General features: G+C 38.1%; 1 protein-coding gene across 2 annotated transcripts; it reads right to left on the bottom strand.

Moving 5' to 3' along the window:
- Window positions 1–68: 68 nt before the first annotated feature.
- Window positions 69–19,925, bottom strand: LOC140275076 (voltage-dependent calcium channel gamma-4 subunit-like). Of its 2 annotated transcripts, XM_072370466.1 has the most exons (6): window positions 19,835–19,925; window positions 13,630–13,963; window positions 9,857–10,108; window positions 6,457–6,540; window positions 4,556–4,696; window positions 69–4,159 (listed from the first exon to the last, which is right to left on the bottom strand). In XM_072370466.1, exons 2-6 carry the CDS (start codon window positions 13,658–13,660, stop codon window positions 3,315–3,317), a joined length of 1,353 nt encoding a protein of 450 aa, XP_072226567.1. In that variant the 5' UTR covers window positions 13,661–13,963; window positions 19,835–19,925; the 3' UTR covers window positions 69–3,314. The 2 variants fall into 2 exon arrangements, with proteins under 2 accessions (XP_072226567.1, XP_072226566.1); XM_072370465.1 differs by lacking the exon at window positions 19,835–19,925 and having other exon boundaries at window positions 13,630–14,348.
- Between the last annotated feature and the right edge of the window lie 15 nt (window positions 19,926–19,940).

Below are 19,940 nucleotides of genomic sequence, written 5' to 3'. Positions count from 1 at the left end.
ATATTCTTATTGCCACTCAAGAATGCACGACACAGCCAGTTTTTCATAGAGAACTTTATTGAATGCATCTATATATTTATATTTTGATATATAACTTTTTTTTTGTCTTTTCCAGTAAGGATCAATGTATTGTATTGCTTCCCTTTGTCATTATTGTCCTTTACATGTATCAGTCTGCTGAGTGGAAATACAGTAGTTTTCCATTTGAAGAGTTTCAGGTTTGACTTTTGTTAGTAGCCTAAGTGTTGGGAAAAGAACCAGGTGACTCACAGTGGCTTTAGAATGGGTTTCGCATTAGCAAACAAATCAAAAATGAAAAAATAATTTAAAAACCATCTAATTTCTACCATGTTCTTAAAACACTTTACGCTAGTTTAGGACAAATGACAGTGTTCGTTTAGTGATCGAGTAACAATGCACACATTTTCAGAAGCAAGAGCTTGATGTATTTTGATGTACAAGATGTCGACTTCTTAAAAACCACTGAAACCACCAACAAAGACAACATGTAGCTCACTTGGCCAGCACTAAGGCTACTGATCATGTGTCACAGGGAGGCATGAAGCCTTTATAGCCCCAAGTTAGAGGTATTGGAACTCTGAAACAATATAACATTAAGGATATCTATACATATCACCACCAAAATAAATATATTAATATAAATTCAATCACCTACAGTTGTACACTAGTTAGAACATTAAAAAACACTGATTATTAGGCTACGTTGGTTATGTTCAGAAAGTAAAACAATACTTTATAATGCAAGGAAATTAAGACAAACTGATGATGGCAGAAAAATGGGAGACTACAATAAATGAGAGGAACCAGTAAGAGCAAAAAAGTAGACATAAAGGATAAAGGGGAAGGAAATTATAGAGATTATTAAATGAAACTTAAATGAAAGAATAAAAATAATTGGTTAAAAAAACTTGGTTGTGAAAATCAGAGAATAATTACATGAAAATAGAATTAAAAAAGAGCAAAAATATACTTATAAAATGAACATTCACGTTAAAAGATTGTGACATTGGGAAGAAAGTGTGTCAGAAAGTTGCCCATTTATATCTTTACAATGAGTGGAACAATCTAATTGGATGAACAACGATAAAGACTCCCATTTTTTTTCTTTGAACAAATACTGATGTGCCCTTGAGCAAGGCACATGAGCCCCAGTTGTTCCAGGGGAGCTGCTCAGAAACCAGCTGGACACTGAGGTCTTTGCTGGGCAGCTTGCAGTCCCAGCGTGTTATGCGCATGTTAGGGTGAGGCAGGGCGTTGCTGAAACAGAGCATGCATGCTCAGTCAACTCTCCCCGTACAAATGAATGCAAATACAATGACCAAGATGATATAAAAACAAATTTACACATCAACACACTCTCACTTTTGTGCACATGCTTTCCACATGACACCACTGACTTTTGTGTAGATAAGCAAGAGAAAGGAAATCAAAAGCCAAAGAATATAAAAATATTACAAAAAGAAAAAAAGATTTCAAAATGTATAAATACCCTGCAATAACCATTATGATCATGGAAACACCAGCAACATGATATCAATACAAAAAGTTACAATCTCATGTAACATAGAGATGATAATCAATCACTCAGAATGAAGAGACAACTCAAAGATTACCATATACAGACATTATGTGCTTTTGTTTAAGTGAATGGGTCGATAAAATACTTCATAATACATTTATTATTCTAGTTTGTGAAACAGTATATAGTTAGAGCTAATAAAGAGACAGAGGGAAGAGGAATGGAAGCTTGTGCTCTTTTCTCTTTCCCCTCTCCCTCCACCTTGTTGTTACCCAAGTTTGGGTTCAATTCATTTTCAGAAGTGCATTCATCTGAACACATCAAGAAATTTGGTCCAAAATGTAATGCAGAGCATACTTTGCAGAATTATATTCCCCTCTGAAATGTCTTCAAAAATATGCTTCACTCAAAATTTTATTGGTGTGCTAGAAATGATCTCAAAATATCTATATATTCTTCAGTAATTATAAGTGTGCTGCACGTTATTTCTAGTTTTATTTTATGTACTTCGATCAGTAAAGTTGATATTACATGCTTGAGCAAAGCATGATTTAAATTTTCAGTTTTTTTACTCTAACTAAAACTCCACCCCCTGAGTGTAAACGGATTGATCCCCCACCCCGTTGCTTACAGTTTCAGCCCTTAGCATGTACACTCAACTGATGCTGCCATGGAGCCTTCAGTGACTAATCAACATCATAAGCAGTCATACAAACCCTAAAATTATCTCTAAGTCATTAAATGCCACAGAGTGCACATAAGACCCTCTTTACAAGCGATTTCACTAACTTTCACTGAAACTGCCTGACGACACAATGACCATAATTGATGAGCAGCTGATACTTTGTATTCAGCAATTCATTTTTACCGATTTTATTGTGACCTAACCAGGTGTTGTTATTGTGACCTTTAGAGTGACCTGACCCTGACAAAATCATAGGTTGACGTAACTATTACCTTTTTCCAAAACTTACAGTAGTTGCCATTTGTTGATATTTTATAGAGCGAGAATCTAAAAAATACTGTTGCAGAATAAAATGAAATGTTTTCTGAAAAGTTACGTTAAAGTAAGGGTAACAATAACTCGGGTAAACATATATATTTTTTTTAAATAAACACTTTTGTCAATGCACGATAGCTGCATTTCTGTAATTTATCAAGCCTGTGTCAGACTTGCTCAGATGTGTATCATGTTGCATTTATTTAACATTAACGCCTGGTGGTGTCATAGAGGCATACAGAGTGAAGGCTCTTTCTTATCTAGACTGTGCTGAATGCTCAACTGTCACTGTATTTATTTGTAATTACTTTCACTGTATTACTTTCTGTGATCTAGAGGTTAAGTAGCTACTGTTGATCTTTACATTTAGTTTCTTGCTTGACTTTACCCATTTTGTGGCATTCTGTTTCTTTTGACAGAAATATGAAAGAACTCTGGCTTACACCATCTAGCCACATTTTATGTATATTAATTCTGATTGTGTTTATGTCAGAGGCTCAGAAATCTTACAAAAAAGAAAGGTTTTCTAAAACCATTGCTGCGCTATCACCAAGCAAGCTTTCAAAGTGTTTAAGGCAGTTGTAATGCACTTGTAAATCGTGCCAGAGCAACAGGTGTTTTATGACTGTTTATGATACTGTTTGTGTCTATGGCAGCGATACACTCCAGGCTCAAGGAGAGAAACATTATTTACGAGATTTTGCCCTCACATTTTATTTCTTTACCCCTTTATCTTTCTCTTAATCCTTAACTCCTTATCTTTGAGCTTTAGATTTAAACTGGCGTAGTTTTCCTATTTAGTGTATCTGAGTTACTATCCCTGTCCCTTTTTGCTGTCAGTCGGTCCAGAGTTCCCACGTTGCCCCTGTCTCTCTCCATGGTAGCTGTAGAAATAGGGGCTGATTGGGCAGATGCAGCAACTGATGTGGAGGTATTAAGTGGTGCCGCATTCTGGGCAACAGCTGCTGCCGCCGCCAAGTTGGACTTCGAGTGAGATGGGAGTGTACTGCTGCTGATCACTGCACCTCCTCCTGCTCCACCACCACTGCCGCTGGAATCTTTTGGGAAGTAGTTGTGGAGTTGGTAGAGGGTTGCACGGTCCACTGTGCCATAGAGTGGTGGGGCACCTCCTCCAAGGCTGCCCAGCTTGGAGTCCCTTGATAGGGTGTACATGGAGATGTCACCGCCCCCGCCGCTCCCTCCACTGCTGGTGTGGTGTGGGTTGGGCAGAGTGGCCACAGAAAATGGCGGGGCAGATGGTGGCAGGCTGAAGGTCTTGGATGCTCCAATGGGTGAGTTTTCCTGCGAATGAGGTGGGTCAGTGGAGCGTGAGCTGGAGCGAGAGCGTCGTCTAAATCGATAGCTGGGCAGACGGAGCATTGTGTGCGTTGTGCTCTTGAAGAGGTCGGTGCGAGATCGGCAACGCAGCTCCTTGTTCTTCTCAATGTAGATGTTAACAGCAAGGACACCAACCATCTCAGCAAGGATAAAGGACAGGCCACCAAAATAAAAAGACCAGCCATAGGAGTAGTGCCACTTCTTATCCTCATCTTTCTTGGGGGAGATATCACTCAGTGCTGCTGAGATGTACACGATAACTCCAATGATGTTGCTGAGGCCTGGAGAAATATACATTTTTAAGTTTTCCTCTGATACAAATTAACTTGCAGATTCAGAGATAGTTTTGTTGGCGTAGGCACTGTAAAGTACACGTTTTTATACGTAAGGTGGCAGGCATAATTTAAATGTCAATCTGTAAGTCGGCTATAACTTACTGGTATGCCTATATTTGAGTAATATAAGTCATATAATGAAAAGACAATATTTCCTTTTAGTTTGTAGTGAAATAAAACACAAGCTGGACAAAGGAAAATGTTTGAGTTGGCTACAACTGCAAAGGTCAACATATCAAAGCTAACAGGAAATTATAAAGTTTGGGATTTAATTTGAAACAATGTAGAAACTGCATGAAAATACATCTCCCTGTCAAAACAACATTAAAGCTGTACACTTACCTGCTGCTACAAAAAGAATCCCTCCACCAAGAATAATGTTCCTTTTGCTCTTGTAAAAGCCGCTGGAAGCAACACACACTCCGCCCAGCAAAAGCAATATGGCACTGAGGATGGGGAAGATGCTGGAAGCTCTCACCACACCTGCAAATGACAGCAGACGCATCATCTTTTCAGATTCACATTTCCCAGTGGTGCAATTAACAAATATACTGTCTTTTTTTTGGGCTTCAACACAACTTGACTCTGCAAATTTTATAGCCTTGTGACACTCCTGGGAAAAAAGTGTTACCAAGACTTGCTATAGCTGACACTACAACTTAGTTGTTGAACAACAGCCATCTGTTTGTTTCCAACACATTATTTAGTAAGTAATGTCTTGAAAATCTGGAGGAAATAACTTAATCATTCAATCTCATCAGCTACTAAATATAAAACAGACATTAAGTACTTCTGTTACATCTGCCAATCAGCTTTGGACATTGAATTTAGCTGCATAGCTATCGGAACATATCCTTCTGAGGACACCTCAAACTGTCAGCAGTAGCAGGGAGACATTATACAGAACTGAAATGCTGAAAAGCTCCATCTCAGGCTGTGCATTTGAAATAGCAGAGCTTTCAATTTTTCAAGGTGATTTTCAAGCTGCTTTAGATTTTGGTCACCTCTTTGAGAAAAACACAGGTTCCTGATAAACATATTCACAGAGGCTTCTGTCAGGCTCGTCGAACAGGGATTACAAATGATCCTCAGAATGTCTTTTTTTCTGTGTGCGGGATGTTAGCCTCTTTGACATAATGTTGAAGGAATTGATTTGCAGTGATTATCTGAACCTTTGAGATGCTCTGATAATAAACCCTCAAGTCATATCGTTATTGCAATATTCGTCAATGTCACATGTTTCCCTCTTATCATGCCGCTCGAGAGACATGTAATAAGCATCTCCTTTAATAAAGTACACATTTTATTCCTCTTTGTTTGAAAACAGTAAGTTTATTCCGCTATTAGAGAAAAGTGTTTCCATATCATCTGTAATTGTATAGGACTGTAATTATAAAGTTCAATTGAACTGCTTTTGGCCTTGAAATTAAAAAAGATGTTATTATGGACCCAGAGGATTTGGGATTCTATGATTTTTTTTTCACGTGTCAAAGACTAAATAAGACATTCATTAGTTTGTAAATTAGAGGCCTAATTGGCAGATTTAAAATGAATGTACAGTTCCATTAAAGTACAAGCAAACATATTCTTTGGGCTGATGGAGCTATTAAAAAGAAAATTATTAAAATTGCAGGTTGATTTTCAATCTTGACAATGACTTGACTATTTCCCTTATTAAAGAAAATTATAGTGTGGTAGAAGCTCTGTGTTTTAAAACAACAGGTATGGGGACCATCACAGCCTCTTTCACAGAAAAAGCCATCTTTAATGTAACATATAGATATAACATCTGGTTTGTAAACTAAAAGGTTCAGGACTGTATGAACAGAATCTGCTGTCGCAATAGAAGCAGGATGTGAAACCTGAATACTGCGCTGAAAATAATCCATTAGTGAGGGCTGTTCTTTCAATCCATCTGTGAAAAAAAAACCTTCTGTACACCCCCAGACTCCCAACCTCATGCACCTGAGCATTTTTACACGCACGTACAGTGTATTAACACACACTTACACACACCTTCAGGAACACTTTGCTCGAATCTGACATCCATGCATTGATGTCCGCCCACCTTCCCCTTCTGTCTCACTCTATCTGTGCATGATGGAAACTGTTGTGTGTGTGTGTTGTTTCGTGCGCTGAGTGTGTGTATGCCGGTGAACTGTTATCTAATGTCTCTATACATTTTATGTGTATTTGTTGCACATTTTTAAGTGTTTGCGTGAGTGTGTGCGTGTGTTACTTACGCAGTAGATACTCTGCAGCATCTTGGTCATAGTCTGCATCATCTGGGAAATGATTGATCTGGGAACACACACCTCTCTTCAAGCCTGAAAATAAGACAGAGAGGAAGAGGAGCAGAGGTTGAGGAAGGACATAGAAATAAGGTACAGGGAAAAACAACCCAGCCTTATTCCCATGGCTTTAAATACTGCAAATGTGTCAAACCACACACTGACTCTGATACACAATATACACAGCTGAAAACTGATGCTAAAGGTGTCCCTCTGGATTGACTTGTTACATGTAGGGGTGCTGACAAAATCACAGTACAGTATATGATAATTCTGAAGTGAGAGCAGGCTGGGAAGAGAGGAAGAAAGGGTAGAACACAGGATGGCGAAAACTGTAAAGAGGGTTCACAAGAGTAAGATTAGGCAGAGTGGAAGTGATGGTGAGGAAAGTGAACATGTGTAAAAACATCCAACTATTCTGAAAAAAAGAACATTTTGAAATGGTTAGGGGCTAAAAAAGAGTAACCGTGGGTGGGTAAAACATATGGAGGAAGACAGATAAAAGGCGAGGGAATTAAAACAGAGTGAGAGGGAAAAGACAGAGAAGGAAAATAACAAGGAAACTCAGAGATGCAACAACAATACACATGAATTCATGAACAGAGTAAAACAATGGAAGATAATAAGAGCAAGACAGTGCTGAGCTGTAAACATTAGCAAAGAGTAAAGAGTTACTAAATAGATGTTAATCAACAGTCAAGCTCTATGTGGCCATGCTCCTCTGCTGGAATGTAGTTAATTTGCATTTTGAGCTAAAAACTACAAAACTTTTACTGACATGATCACATTGTCTCATGATTATGTTATTCTCCCTGCTAAGACATTTATTAGATCACCACTTCACATGAAGTTGTCATTCAATAATTTAATACATGTCCTTGGGAGCATTATTTCTAGTGTGTTGACTCCATGTTCTTAGATAGCGTTGTATATATTTTTGTCTGGCACTAGAAATGATCACACGTGAGAGTGCACATGATTTACAATGTTTACCACGAACACCTCGATAGTCTAATATTCTGCTTATTCAACTTGTTCCTTCTCCTGCCGTGTCACTTACTCTGTGCCAGAACCTACTGGGGACAGATTTACTATTGTATTTTGCGTGGCACGAACCCTAATTGGGCACTAGATCAAATTGCTGGTAACGTTCACTAATGAGGCACAAAGTTAAGTTAGTGGTGGAAAGGCATGGACCCAGTTATGTTTGTGCCTGGTCCTGTTGCACATTTCCTGGTCCTGTATTTATGCTAGTTTCCCTTGTGAAGTGCAAAATTTGGGAAGGAGACTATTGGAATGAGTCATACAGACCACCAAAAATAAGCATATTCTAAATTTGGGGTGTGTTACGTTTAAATGTAGGTAAACTGAATAAAGTCTTATAAAACTCACGGAGAAGTACATTTATAAAGATAAACCTGCTAAACAGCTGTTTTATTCCAAGTCAAAGAGCGCATTTATAAAATTTTAACAAAACAGGCATATGCTCATATGGCTTGTTCAGTAACAGGCTGTGCCTTTGAGATTATAAATGGCAGGCTCCTGATTCTTGGAAGGTCCACTTGTTTGAAACTCTTTGCTAATTTGCATTGTGTTTTATGTTGACTGGCTTGGTCATTATTGAGATGAGCTGGTTGCGCCTGTGTTTGTAGAACAGTACAGCTTCAAGACCTCATCCATAGAACTGGATAATCCCATCTGCTCCATTTATGATTTGCCTGAGTTGAATTCAGACTATTGTATAATGTTTCGGTACATCAAGCTTAGCCTAGAAAATTTCATTAGACTGAAGTCAATTAATGTCTGAAATCCAAACCATTAAACCAAGAAGACTACCAAAGCTTTCCAGTATGGTCAATGTCATCAAAGTGATGTATTCTAACCAAACATTTCAATATGAACCTAACCAAGTAGCTACAGTGCCAAAATTTTAACTAACAGAATACTGTTTATACAATGTAGCATTTGCCTTATGAACCACAAAACAAATCCACGTCTGGATGTTTGAGGGGTGCCAGTATGCTGTGCGTCAGTGGAAATTAATCTGGGACATCCTGGTTTGACATTGCAGATGATCTCTGTTGTGAGTTTAGTAAGAGATCATTGCGTTTTCTTTTTGAATTTGTTTGTTGTTTGTTCCTCTTCTTCCCTGTGTGGCATATAATTTTGAGGCCCCTGTAGGCACACTGTACTGAGAGGCTAAAACGATTCATGCACGCTGTTACGAAACAACATGACTGACTGCATTTTATGCAGCTAACAACAACATAGACTGCTTTTTTCAGCAAAGATCTGAGACTGGATTAAAATATAAGAATAATGTAAACATAATCAACATAATCAATTAATTGAATAGAGAGAAATCTGCCTTACGCTTATAAATTATCAGGCAAATGTTATAGTTTTGACAGAGCTGACAAGACAGGTATTTGCAGTAGATGAATTATTATCCATCAGCAGGAGTGATAAGACAATGAGAAAGGAAAATGATGTAATTACAAATCCATCTGCTTCTTCAGCACCACAGAGAGCGCCATGGTTTTATCATAATACAGCACAGTTTGGCCACTGATACTGCCGAGCAGGGAACTAGGCCATTGGATTATTGTACATTTGAATATTTTTACAAACCTGTCAGATCAGGTTTGTAAGAATAATCAACACATTTAATTTAATTATTCTGCCCTGCATTCTCTCTTCTGCTGAGAGACGGAGGGGGTGGGGATTGGGATTTGTTGGTTAACAAAAGGTAGGGGAGCATGTTACTTATTGGTCATTTTATCCCCTCTTAAATTTTGACTGGTCTTCTGGCATCATATGGCATGCCACAAACTACAGGTGAAACAACAAAAGGTCTTTAACATAAATAAACTGATGAACCTAAACTCAATCCAGTCTGGACCAAATGTGCCATCAATCAAAAAAAAAAAAGTGTTGTGCTTCCTTAATTAAAAAAAAACCACATAATCTTTCATTCACTTGGTTATCTGAGCCAGAGTACAAATGGGAGACAAAACCGCTATTTTATTTATGTAATTGCAAATCTAACCAGCAGCAGATTATGTCGCAGCAATAATATGAGGCAGCTGCAACAAATAATTTCACCTGAACCTAAATAGTCAATTAGTTAACCAAACTGTGAGGCAACAGTAGAGCAATATGGTTGTGTGTGTGGCAAGAAAACACCTACATATGTCTGGTCTTATTACAGTGATGACCACGCTAATCTGAACAAGTTCCCAGTGACAAATACACGAGAGAGCACATGCACATTCAACCTCCAACACACTAACAGGTTTTCGTGGACTTAAACACACACAAACATGTATGCACACGCTACCACCAGCTGTACCTTCCAGGCAGCAGATCCTCCAGAGGCCGGAGTGGGTGAGTGCCCCGGGGTCCTTCTTGTCCTTATTGTTGGAGTCTTCCTGTGATGAGTTAGCGGTGCTATTGCAGATGAAGGCCCGGGCGTAGAGCCAATAATCCGTACCAATGGCCACTGTCATGAGGGCAAAAGCTGCGAATGCTCCCATGGTGGTCAGCAGCACCTGGATGCCTCGCTCGCACCAAACCATCGCAGGACGAGGAAGGAAACTGATGTCTGACACAAACACAGGCAATAAAACCATCTGTTCGTGGGAAATAGATTTTATCACTCAGTTATTCTCTAGTTCAAACTATGCTAATTGCTTTTTTGGTAAATTTCCACACTGTGGAAAAAAAGCTTTAGTACAGGATCTGAATAAGTTGTCCTGAAGGGCATTATGTATCATAACGTTTAAACTTCAGTGAAGTCCAGCAGGAGTTCTGTCTGGATTGCCACCATCTTTTCTCACCCATTCGGTTGTCTGGTTTGATCACTGCTCCTTTAATGCTTATAATGCTGTCATAAAGTTAGATAGTAGTGAGCAGACAGTTAGTAAGTCTGATAAACTATCACAACAATTTTATGCATTACTCCGAAAATTTGTGTATTGATCTGTCAAATATCTCTGTGTTGTAGAACTACTGTCCCTGATCGAGGGCATTGCACACGAGTGGTGGGATCTGCTAATAGGGCTGACTCTTTGCACTGCATTTTGTCTGAGCATGGTGGAGCAGTCTTTCATCAAAACACAGCACGTTGGAAGCATTCACCTATCATAAAACTGCAGATATTATTACAGGAGGGGTACAAATGGACCAAAATTTATGGGGAAGGCAATTAAATTAAATCCAGAAATGTATTCTTCCACAAATTAGTTGGTTTTCTCCGAAATGGCTGCAAAACCACATTTATCTTTGGGAAATGCTCTAACTTGATTCAAGCTCATTTTAAACTAATTAGAGGCAGACATATCTCTATCTATCTATCTATCTATCTATCTATCTATCTATCTATCTATCTATCTATCTATCTATCTATCTATCTATCTATCTATCTATCTATCTATCTATCTATCTATCTATCTATCTATCTATCTATCTATCTATCTATCTATCTATCTATCTATCTATCTATATACAATATACAGTAATATAGTACATTGTGTTAGTCTGTCTTGGGTAGAACTTTGATGTAAAACATATTTTACATATCAGAAGTCACATTTCCTGGTTATGCAAAGGGTAAGTTAAAAGGGATAACATTTAATTAATTTCTCTAAAAATTAGGACTTACAGAGAGGCTTGCAATAACAAAGTGTCGATTGTAAGAAAATTTGGAGATATTTGGGATATTTTCTACAACAACAACGGGCAATTGCAGAGGGGAAAGAAAAGAAAGAGGCTCTTGTGAAAAAAAATTGAAGATGATCGGGAGATGAGATGAGTGGTTGATGATATAGGGAGAGAAGAGTGAAGAGTAGAAAAGAGAAAGGAGACATAAGTCTGTGCTAAGAGGTAAACAGTGAGAGGGACGACAAGAGGAAAATTGAGATGCAACTGTTGCGCTTCAGAAAGCATAAATGAAAGTGGATATGACTCCATTTAGGTATTTCAACCATTCTGAGCCAATGCTGCCATGAAAAGTAATTTTGTGTTAAGAAAAATAAATCCTGTGCTGCCATTTCAGTTCATGCAATCCCAAATGGACGTTGATAAATTACAAAGAAAATATAAATCTCACTGTGTACTTTCCAACTATTTGGCTAATTCAGATGTCCCTCAGGGTGTTTCCATGGCAACAATTGCCAGACGAGGAGGGACTGATACGTTGACCCTGGAAATTACCTACTTGATGGAATACGTATAAGGGAAGTCCCAAAGAGACTGCAGGAAGACATTACAGCACAAAGTGGTAACATAACACCAATCAAATGGAGGAGAATTAAGAAATTATTGCATGTTTGTGAGATTTTTTGTGTGTGTTTCTTTATCTTTTCTAATTATAATCTAAAGACATGCAAGAGATCAATAGTTTGAGACTTTTATTCTACTTTTGTCATTGAACTTTTCTATTTTACCATCAAACTTGCATTTCCTTATTTTTCTTCTGTGCTCTCAGACTACAGCAAAGAATCAGAATTTATCTTAGGTCAACATGTTTGCAATACATGGCTACAGAGTTACAAAACTCTACACTTTTAAGTATTCACGTTCGCGATTCTCATGACGTCCCATGAATGCTGCTCTACAGGAAACAAAGACCAAGGGATAAGATACCAGCTCACAATTCACAACCAAGGATCCAACCAAAATGTTGGACGTGAGGACAAACATTTATTGCATGCTTTCTGGTGAGTGCTGGTTGTGATTGGAACAAATGTTTTTCAAGAATTTTCCAAGGTGCTTGGGAGACTTTTTAGACTTTTTTTTTTACATTTATAATAATTAGTGGAGAACAAAAACACCAAAAAAAACAAGATAAGACATCATATATACCAACTGTCACCATGGTGTATAGTTCAATTTAAAATCTAAGGAAATTATTGAATTCTTCCGAACTTATTTGGTGCCCATGCAGAGGGGAGGCTTAAAACAAAAGAGAGATTTTCAAAATATTTATTTATTCAAACACTTTTGCAAAGACACAAATAAAATTTTGAATGAAAAATCCTTAAACTTTAGAATTTGTAGAGCCAACCTTCACATATACAATTTTCCCTGTTTTAATCAACCTGTTTCAGGCTGCAGTGACATGAAACATGGCAAGATGACAACAGGCTTCTTCTATTTTCGCAGGAACATTTTTAAGAGACGTTTAAAAGCTTCTTATTAAGCACAGTCCAAATAATATGTCTTCACAGTTTTATTAAATTTGGTTAAGGATGTTTTTACACTGAAATAAACTGTTGCTTTACCATGTATCTGCCAAAAACTCTTGGTTTATGTTTTTTTTTTGAGGATGTCCACATATTGAATCATTTCAGTAAATCAGCACAATATAATGGACATTATATCATCAAGCATACACTCTTTCTATTTAAAATATCTTAAAAGCAAAAAAGGAGTTAAGTAAGCATTGCAGTAACAAGGAAGCTCCCACAAACAAAATATGGTTTATGTTATAGCTTTTTGATTAGTATATAATCTTTTTAATTATAAAAACTAAATAATGTTGTTCTCAGTGTGGACGACAAAAAGAGAATATGAGCCCACATATTCTAACTGTACTTGATCCTGGGTGGCTAATAAAAGAAAAAATAGGTTTTGATCAACCTAAGCTGGTTTATACTACTGAAAATAGAAAATTGTGCATGTAAATACAACGTAAATTAAATGATTTAATCCACATAAGAAGTGAATTATTTCATTCAGTATGCTCCCCGAACTCCCCAAATGTCAGCAGTCCTTTCAGCCAAATCTGATCAAATACGACCAAACATTTAGTTCAGTTACACCAATGCCTGTGCATATTAATCATTCACTTGCCCTCTGAATCCAGACATCTGTCCACATCTGCACTCTACACCACACTACTGTGCACATCCGTGTGTGTGTGTGTGTGTGTGTGTGTGTGTGTGTAGGGGTGGCATGACTCTATTCATGTGTGCTTGTTTGCGCATTTGAAAATAGTTTTTGAATTTACATAAGCATACAGTATGAGTCATGTATGTGAACACAATCATAAAAGAATCCACGTATGTAGCAGGTTGTTTGTGTGTGTCAGAGCACAAGCACATGCCTGTGTGAGCATGTTACCTGAGGGCATGTTTCTCGCTTTCGTCTCCATGTCCTCTCCCCCCTGGTGTTGTTGTTCTTCTTCTTCTTCGTCAGTGAAGAGCGCTCCGTAGCCCCGGTCCGAGCCGCCTCCATCCACCGTTACCCTTTGCTTTCTCGCCCCTTCTCCTTTTCTTGATTCTCTGCCACTTCCTCTCTTCTTAACCCCTTCTGACTTCCTGTTCCTCCTTGTCTTTTTCCTTTTCTCCCTTTTTTTTTTACCTTGAGCACTCCTTCGCTCCTTCTCAGCAAGTGGTGGATACTTCACTCAGCGTCCTCTCCTCTCACTGAATTGTCATGGCAGTCATCTTAGCAACTGAGAGAAGCAAGAAAGAGGTGGTCGTGAGGAGGTGGGGGATAAATAGCAGATGAGAGAGAGAAAGGACAGAAAGAGAGGGACAGACGCAAAGGACAGGGAAGATGAAGGAAAGAAAACTCAGTCTGGAAGAAGGAGATGAGAAGAAGAGATGAAGAGTGAGGTGAGGTGGGTGGGGAATTCGATTAACGAACGTGACATGAGTCTTGAAACCAGAAGATGCTTCTATAATAAAGCGTCCCGTGCAGACATGTTTTTCATATAAAGATAGGATTAAAAAAAAGTGAAATGAACAAACATCCAAAACCTGATGCCAACGGCAAAAACAAGCCCTATGTCAAACAAGCCAAGCTGGTTTGCCTCCACAGAGAGAGAGATAAAGCAAAAGAAAAGAACAGGCGATGCGAGAGAGCGTGCTCAAGTCCATTGCCATGGCAACAGTGAATTCCAAAGTCTATGGTGGAGCTGACGAGTGTGCATGTATGTGTGTCTGTGTTGGGGGAGTAAAGGGATGGATGTAACAGCTGAGAGGATTTTGCTGAGATTAAAAAAAGTGTGTGAATTCCAGTGGTGTGCAGAGGAGCATGGATGTTCAACATGCTAAATGCTAAAACACATGTCTTTATGTAGTGGACATGTGTAACTGCATATAGAGCATGAGGAATGAACATTCACAAGAGAGATGACAGACTTCTGAGTCATTTGTGCAGTGGTCACAGTGCTTCATCCGTCCAACTTTCTTCCTGCTGGTGTGATGGCTTTATCACACGACTCAGCACTGTTTCGTGCTTGGAAATGCACAAAGCAGATTTTCCAGAGCAGAAAGATCAAGTATGGATGTGATGCCTTGCTCAAGGGCACGTCAGCAGAACAGCTGCTTTCCTGCTTGAACTTACAGCCTACATTTTGGAAAGCAAAATCATCCTGAAGAGAAAAATCCCTATTAGCACTGACATAGGGTCAAGTTTAGCTATTTTTTTCCCTCTCACAAGCTGTTACCAGAACCACGGGGCACCCAGAATCCATACAAGACACATTTGCAGCAACGCGGCATGGGATTCCAATTTGTTTCTCATCAACAGCAAACCTACAGATACCTCTGAGGCCAAATAACCATCTGGAAATTACCAATGAAAACAATAGTGTTGTTGTTTCTTTTTTTGTTTGTTTTTTAAATGAAAAAAAAAACTCATGAAAAGTAGTGAACTGGGATGTTTGTCTTTGGCAGTACTCAACTGAGCTACCGTAAGATGTGACATATGTCACTGCATGTGAAAAAACATGACATGCATAGATCAAAACGTGATCCAAAGAAAGACCCTAAACATGACGTTTTTAGAACCAAAGACAATCAGAGATTAAAGCCACATGTTGTAAATATTTTAAAATACGTATCACAGGCTTACACCGATAGAATAAGGAATCCCCTTATGGATGGATGAATGAATGCAGCTTCTGGGTCTTAAAATGAGGTTCAAGCAGAAGCATCTTTAACCTATATTCTATCAGATTGGCCGAAGTTAGACTGTACAGACACTTACAAATCTCACTTGACATTTTCGCGCAGTAAATACTTTCCAAGTGAATTTATAATCTAGATCACAACTTTCCCTTTCTCTTCAATAAAATATGATATTCAGTTTTTAAAAAGCCAAAAATGTACCCAAGCAGGCAGCATAATGAAGACCAAGAAGCTCTTTAAACAAGTTAGAAATACATTTCTGTGGAAAGTTAAATTGGAGTGTAGCTACGAAAATGTCTAACGGAGCACCATTAAATCAATTTTTGAAATAAAGAATGAAATTTGAAAAGAAAAATATGCCACCTCAACAAACCCGCCAAGAAAGAACAAGCTACCAAAACTAATGAGCAGGCAGGAAAAGCATTAATCTGAAATGTAACAAAGAGGCCGGAAACTCCGAAAGAGCCGCAAAGTTCCACAGCAGATCGGTGGGTCTGTCTGTCGGACCATTTGAAGCCATAGACTCAACAAAGATGGTGCTTGATGAACAACTCGAATGCAAGAAAACCTATTGCTTAAAGAAAAAGATCATAAAAACAACTGCCATTTTCCAAAAGTGTTACAAATTAGATATTCTGGTCAGATTAAAACTGAACATCCTCATGCATGGTGCTAACCCAACATCTCTAATCACCTTAAGAACAACATCCCCACAGTGAAGCATGGTGGTGATGGGGATGTTGTTCACCACTAGAGACTGGAAGATTAGTCCGAATTGAAGGTATTATTGAAAGCGTACTTCAAAAGCAACACACATAGATGGTTTATGAGAAAACATTCAATTGTCTTGAGAAAGTCCTGTTCAAGCCGAGACGTCAATCTGACAGAGAATCTGTGGTATGACTTCAATATTGCTGTACAGCAGCACAACCAATCCAGCTTCTTTGTTTTCACAAAACCAAATGTGTTATATTGGTGTGGTTGGCATGTTGTGTTAATCAACTGATACAAATGATACAATCACTGCCCGAAAAATCCAATTTGATTCCAGGAAATAATGCAAAAAGGGGAGGTGTGGGATATTTCTACATATCATTGTTAAAGCTAAATAAATGTCCCACTTAAGATAAAAACTTACAACGAAACAGGGTAAGTGTTTGGTTGGGGCAAACTTATGATTGACAGGTCACAGTAGTGTCCAGTTTCAAAGGACAAGGGGGTGATGTTTAAAGGACAGAAATCATGATGATCTCTGGTCTATGTTGTTGCAAAGAAAAGAATTGTATATTATCAGAGCACAATCTCTGTTCTGTAACCGTCTCATATAATTAAATACATGCTTACAATTTCAGCTTTATATGGATTTGATCATGTATGGTATGGGTCAAAATAGGGTTAGAAGTGAAGTATGCTGCTAGCTACTTTATGTCAAGAAAGGCCTTTACGGATAAACATATGCCTCCTTCATTAGACTCACTGTGAAGGTAAAAGGTGCGTGGGGTGCACAAATCTATGGCAAAGCCAGAGTTTATCTATGGCCATGTAAGGGAATGACATTTTTTATTTTGGAAGCATAAAGATGATGCACAGAGAAGCCGACCTACAGAAATGTCACGTGCAGTCCAAGTATGCAATATTAATCTCTCACTTCCTAAGAGTATACTGGCAACAGGAAATGTTGCTTGATAAATAGATCAACAAAATCCATACATTTAAAACAATAACTAGTTTTATGAACAATTGGTTGATTGTATTCATATGTATTGTAACAAATAAAATACATATTTTTGACCTGTCAGCAATTATAACAAGATTATCCAAATCTTTATTAAGGTTTTCTCTTTATAAAAACTCTTGAAAAGGGACTTGTTTCAAGTGAACTGAAAGAAATTAATCAGAGGCAAAGCAATGGCATAAAATCAAAGCTTTTTAGGCAGCCAAAGAAGACTATACACACTATCACTGGCTGAAACTCTTTAACACCTCCGCCCCCAACAAGGAATGGAAAAAAGAAATTTGCTTTAAATGATTTTTGGCTTTGAATTTCTTTTAGAAAAACTTGTGAAATTGCCACAGAGTGAATTTTGCTTTGTAGCTTTTATATGAATGTAAATTTTATGAATGCTAAAGAAAATTAACTGAAATAACCACTGTACATGAATCTTAAATTTGGGTTTTCAAAAGGAAATGTGGAATGAGCATGTTGGTAAAACTTATTTTATTGCTAATATCTAAAATGAGTCTACATGAACTTGTTAGTGATGCAAGCACTGAAAGCATTAATTAACTATTTGAAGTCCATGTTTCTGTATGGTGAAGTATTGTAATGTAAATTTTGAAATCACTACCGACAGATATACTAGTTAACTGTGTTTAGATGAGGGTGGAAGCTGGTAGGTTACTCTAGATGGCATTTCCTTGGCCTCTAGTACCACAGTGAGGAACCTTGGAGTTATAATTGACCAGGTTTCTTTCACCTTCGTAATATTGCCAATATCAGAAACTTCCTGAATCAGAATGATGCAGAAAAACTGCTCCATGCATGTTACTTCAAGATTGGACAACTGTAATTCTTTATTATTGACCAAAAAATTATCTGAAAAGCCTCCAGCTGATCCAAAATGCTGCAGCCAGAGTTCTGATGAGAACTAATGAGTTTCTCCAGTTTTAGCTTCTCTTCATTGGCTCGCTGTTAAATTCAGAATAGAATTAAAATTTCTTCTCTTCACTTATAAAGCTCTTAATGACCGAGCTCCATCATATCTTAAAGATCTCATTGTTAGATATTTTGCCAACAGAGCACTTTGCTCTCAGACTGCAGGTTTACTTGTGGTTCCCAGAGTTTAGAAAAGTAGAATGGGTGGCAGACTTTCAACTATCAGGTCCCTTTCTCTTGTGGCACTAGATGTCCGGGAAGCAGACATACTCTCTCCCTTTAAGATTAGGCTTAAACTTTCCTTTATGACAAAGCTCGTCGTTAGGGATGGTCGTTAGGGATAGGGTGATCACGAAACATCCCATAGTTACACTGTTATAGAGTCAATAGCCAGTCAAATATTGAGCAGTACATGTCTTACATTGTTGAAAGCCACATAAACTAAATACATTACAATTCCTACTAGTATGTAACCTTGGACAATTTAGCTTCCACTTAGCAGAAATAGAGAAGTCTTATCTGCTTAGGGGAGACCAGATTAGCATATTCATGGCTCCCCTTTTATTGTGTAAGGAAGAGGGTGACACAGATTCATTTTTAGGGGTTTAAGAACAGCTGGAGTTAGACTTTAACCATACCATTTTAGCTGTTAAAACCAACCAGTAAACTGTGAAACAACTTGTGTGATTGAAATACCCATCTGGTGGTCATGAGAGGAATTACGTGAAAGCAATACTGCATTCAGCATTCATCTTGATCACATCCTTTTGAGACCCACTGAAAGCACCACAGGACCCCAGGGAGGCCTGCAATCAGTAACAACAGACAAACACAAACAGGAACCCAGTCATTGTTATTTTGTGTTCAGAACTCTGATAACAAACCCTTCTCAGAGAGGCAGAGTGGATGATGAAGGAGGCTCCTGCAGCACAACATGAAACAAACACATGGTGGAGGGGCTCGCTGGTGGCCGTGCAAACATGGAGGATAAAAGTCCAAGGACAATCACACATGCTCTCCTTCATGAATACAGGATTGGTATAAATCCTTGGATGAATACAAAACAGCAGCATAACATGGACAAACTGTAGGAGCTCATTTGTCATTATGAAGATGAAATCGTAGAAAGAGCCATGAAAATATGAATAATCCTGTGTTTGGTATGTGTAAGGCAGCCTTTATTTAAAATGACACTATAACAATACTGAGCATGATATCTGTCGAAAGAGATTTTTCTGTCACTTTCCAAAAGTGAGGCTTTTTTTATGCTTTTCTCGGTCTCTCTGACATTGCATTTGTTTAAAACACAATACATGTGGACATCATAGACTTTTGCCTGCACTTAAATCCGTAGAGTAACCCCCTCAATCTTTCAGCGTTTAATATTACAGCGAAGGGTTCATTTGAAAAACCTAATTTATGATATGTGCATTTTTATATGTTTTTAGATCAAATATTGATAATGTACACAAAGTGAAGCAGAAGCACAGTGAAACTCAACAGATGGAAAGCAGCAGCAGATTGCCTCCTTCAACTGTATTGACATGTTAGAAGAAGAAATCTGAACCCAGACTCGCACTGGATCCCAAATCCCTGCTGCTTAGCCTATTATCACGTTGTTTTCCAGCAAAAGACAAGTAAGAAGACAAGAGCAGATGAATAGTATTGTATAGTACATGATATGACACTGACTTTTTAAAATGCATCCATTCTTACTCAAATTGTATTTAAAGTTTAACAGTCTATTAGTTACCTTCTGTATTATATTTCTGCCTCCTGGTTCCATAACACCATCACAGGCAGTTTAAAATGTCCTTTTGAAACACCTTTTTCCACAAAATGTATCGTTTCATCTTTTT

Source organism: Leuresthes tenuis, unplaced genomic scaffold (assembly GCF_036924035.1).
Source record: "Leuresthes tenuis unplaced genomic scaffold, fLeuTen1.0.hap1 SCAF_18, whole genome shotgun sequence".
NCBI classification, from domain to species: Eukaryota; Metazoa; Chordata; class Actinopteri; order Atheriniformes; family Atherinopsidae; genus Leuresthes; species Leuresthes tenuis.
The sequence above is the reverse complement of the archived record's forward strand: the minus strand, read 5'-3'. Positions and strand labels throughout refer to the sequence as shown.

Bases quoted from the DNA above. Each gene is read 5' to 3' on its own strand.
- LOC140275076 (XM_072370466.1), bottom strand. From the start codon at position 13,660: ATGGAGACGAAAGCGAGAAACATGCCCTCAG. The intron at 6,541-9,856 runs GTACAGCTGGTG...TCTTATTTTCAG, and splicing joins GAGGATCTGCTGCCTGGAAG to GCTTGAAGAGAGGTGTGTGT. The intron at 4,697-6,456 runs GTAAGTAACACA...TGTCATTTGCAG, and splicing joins TGCTGCAGAGTATCTACTGC to GTGTGGTGAGAGCTTCCAGC.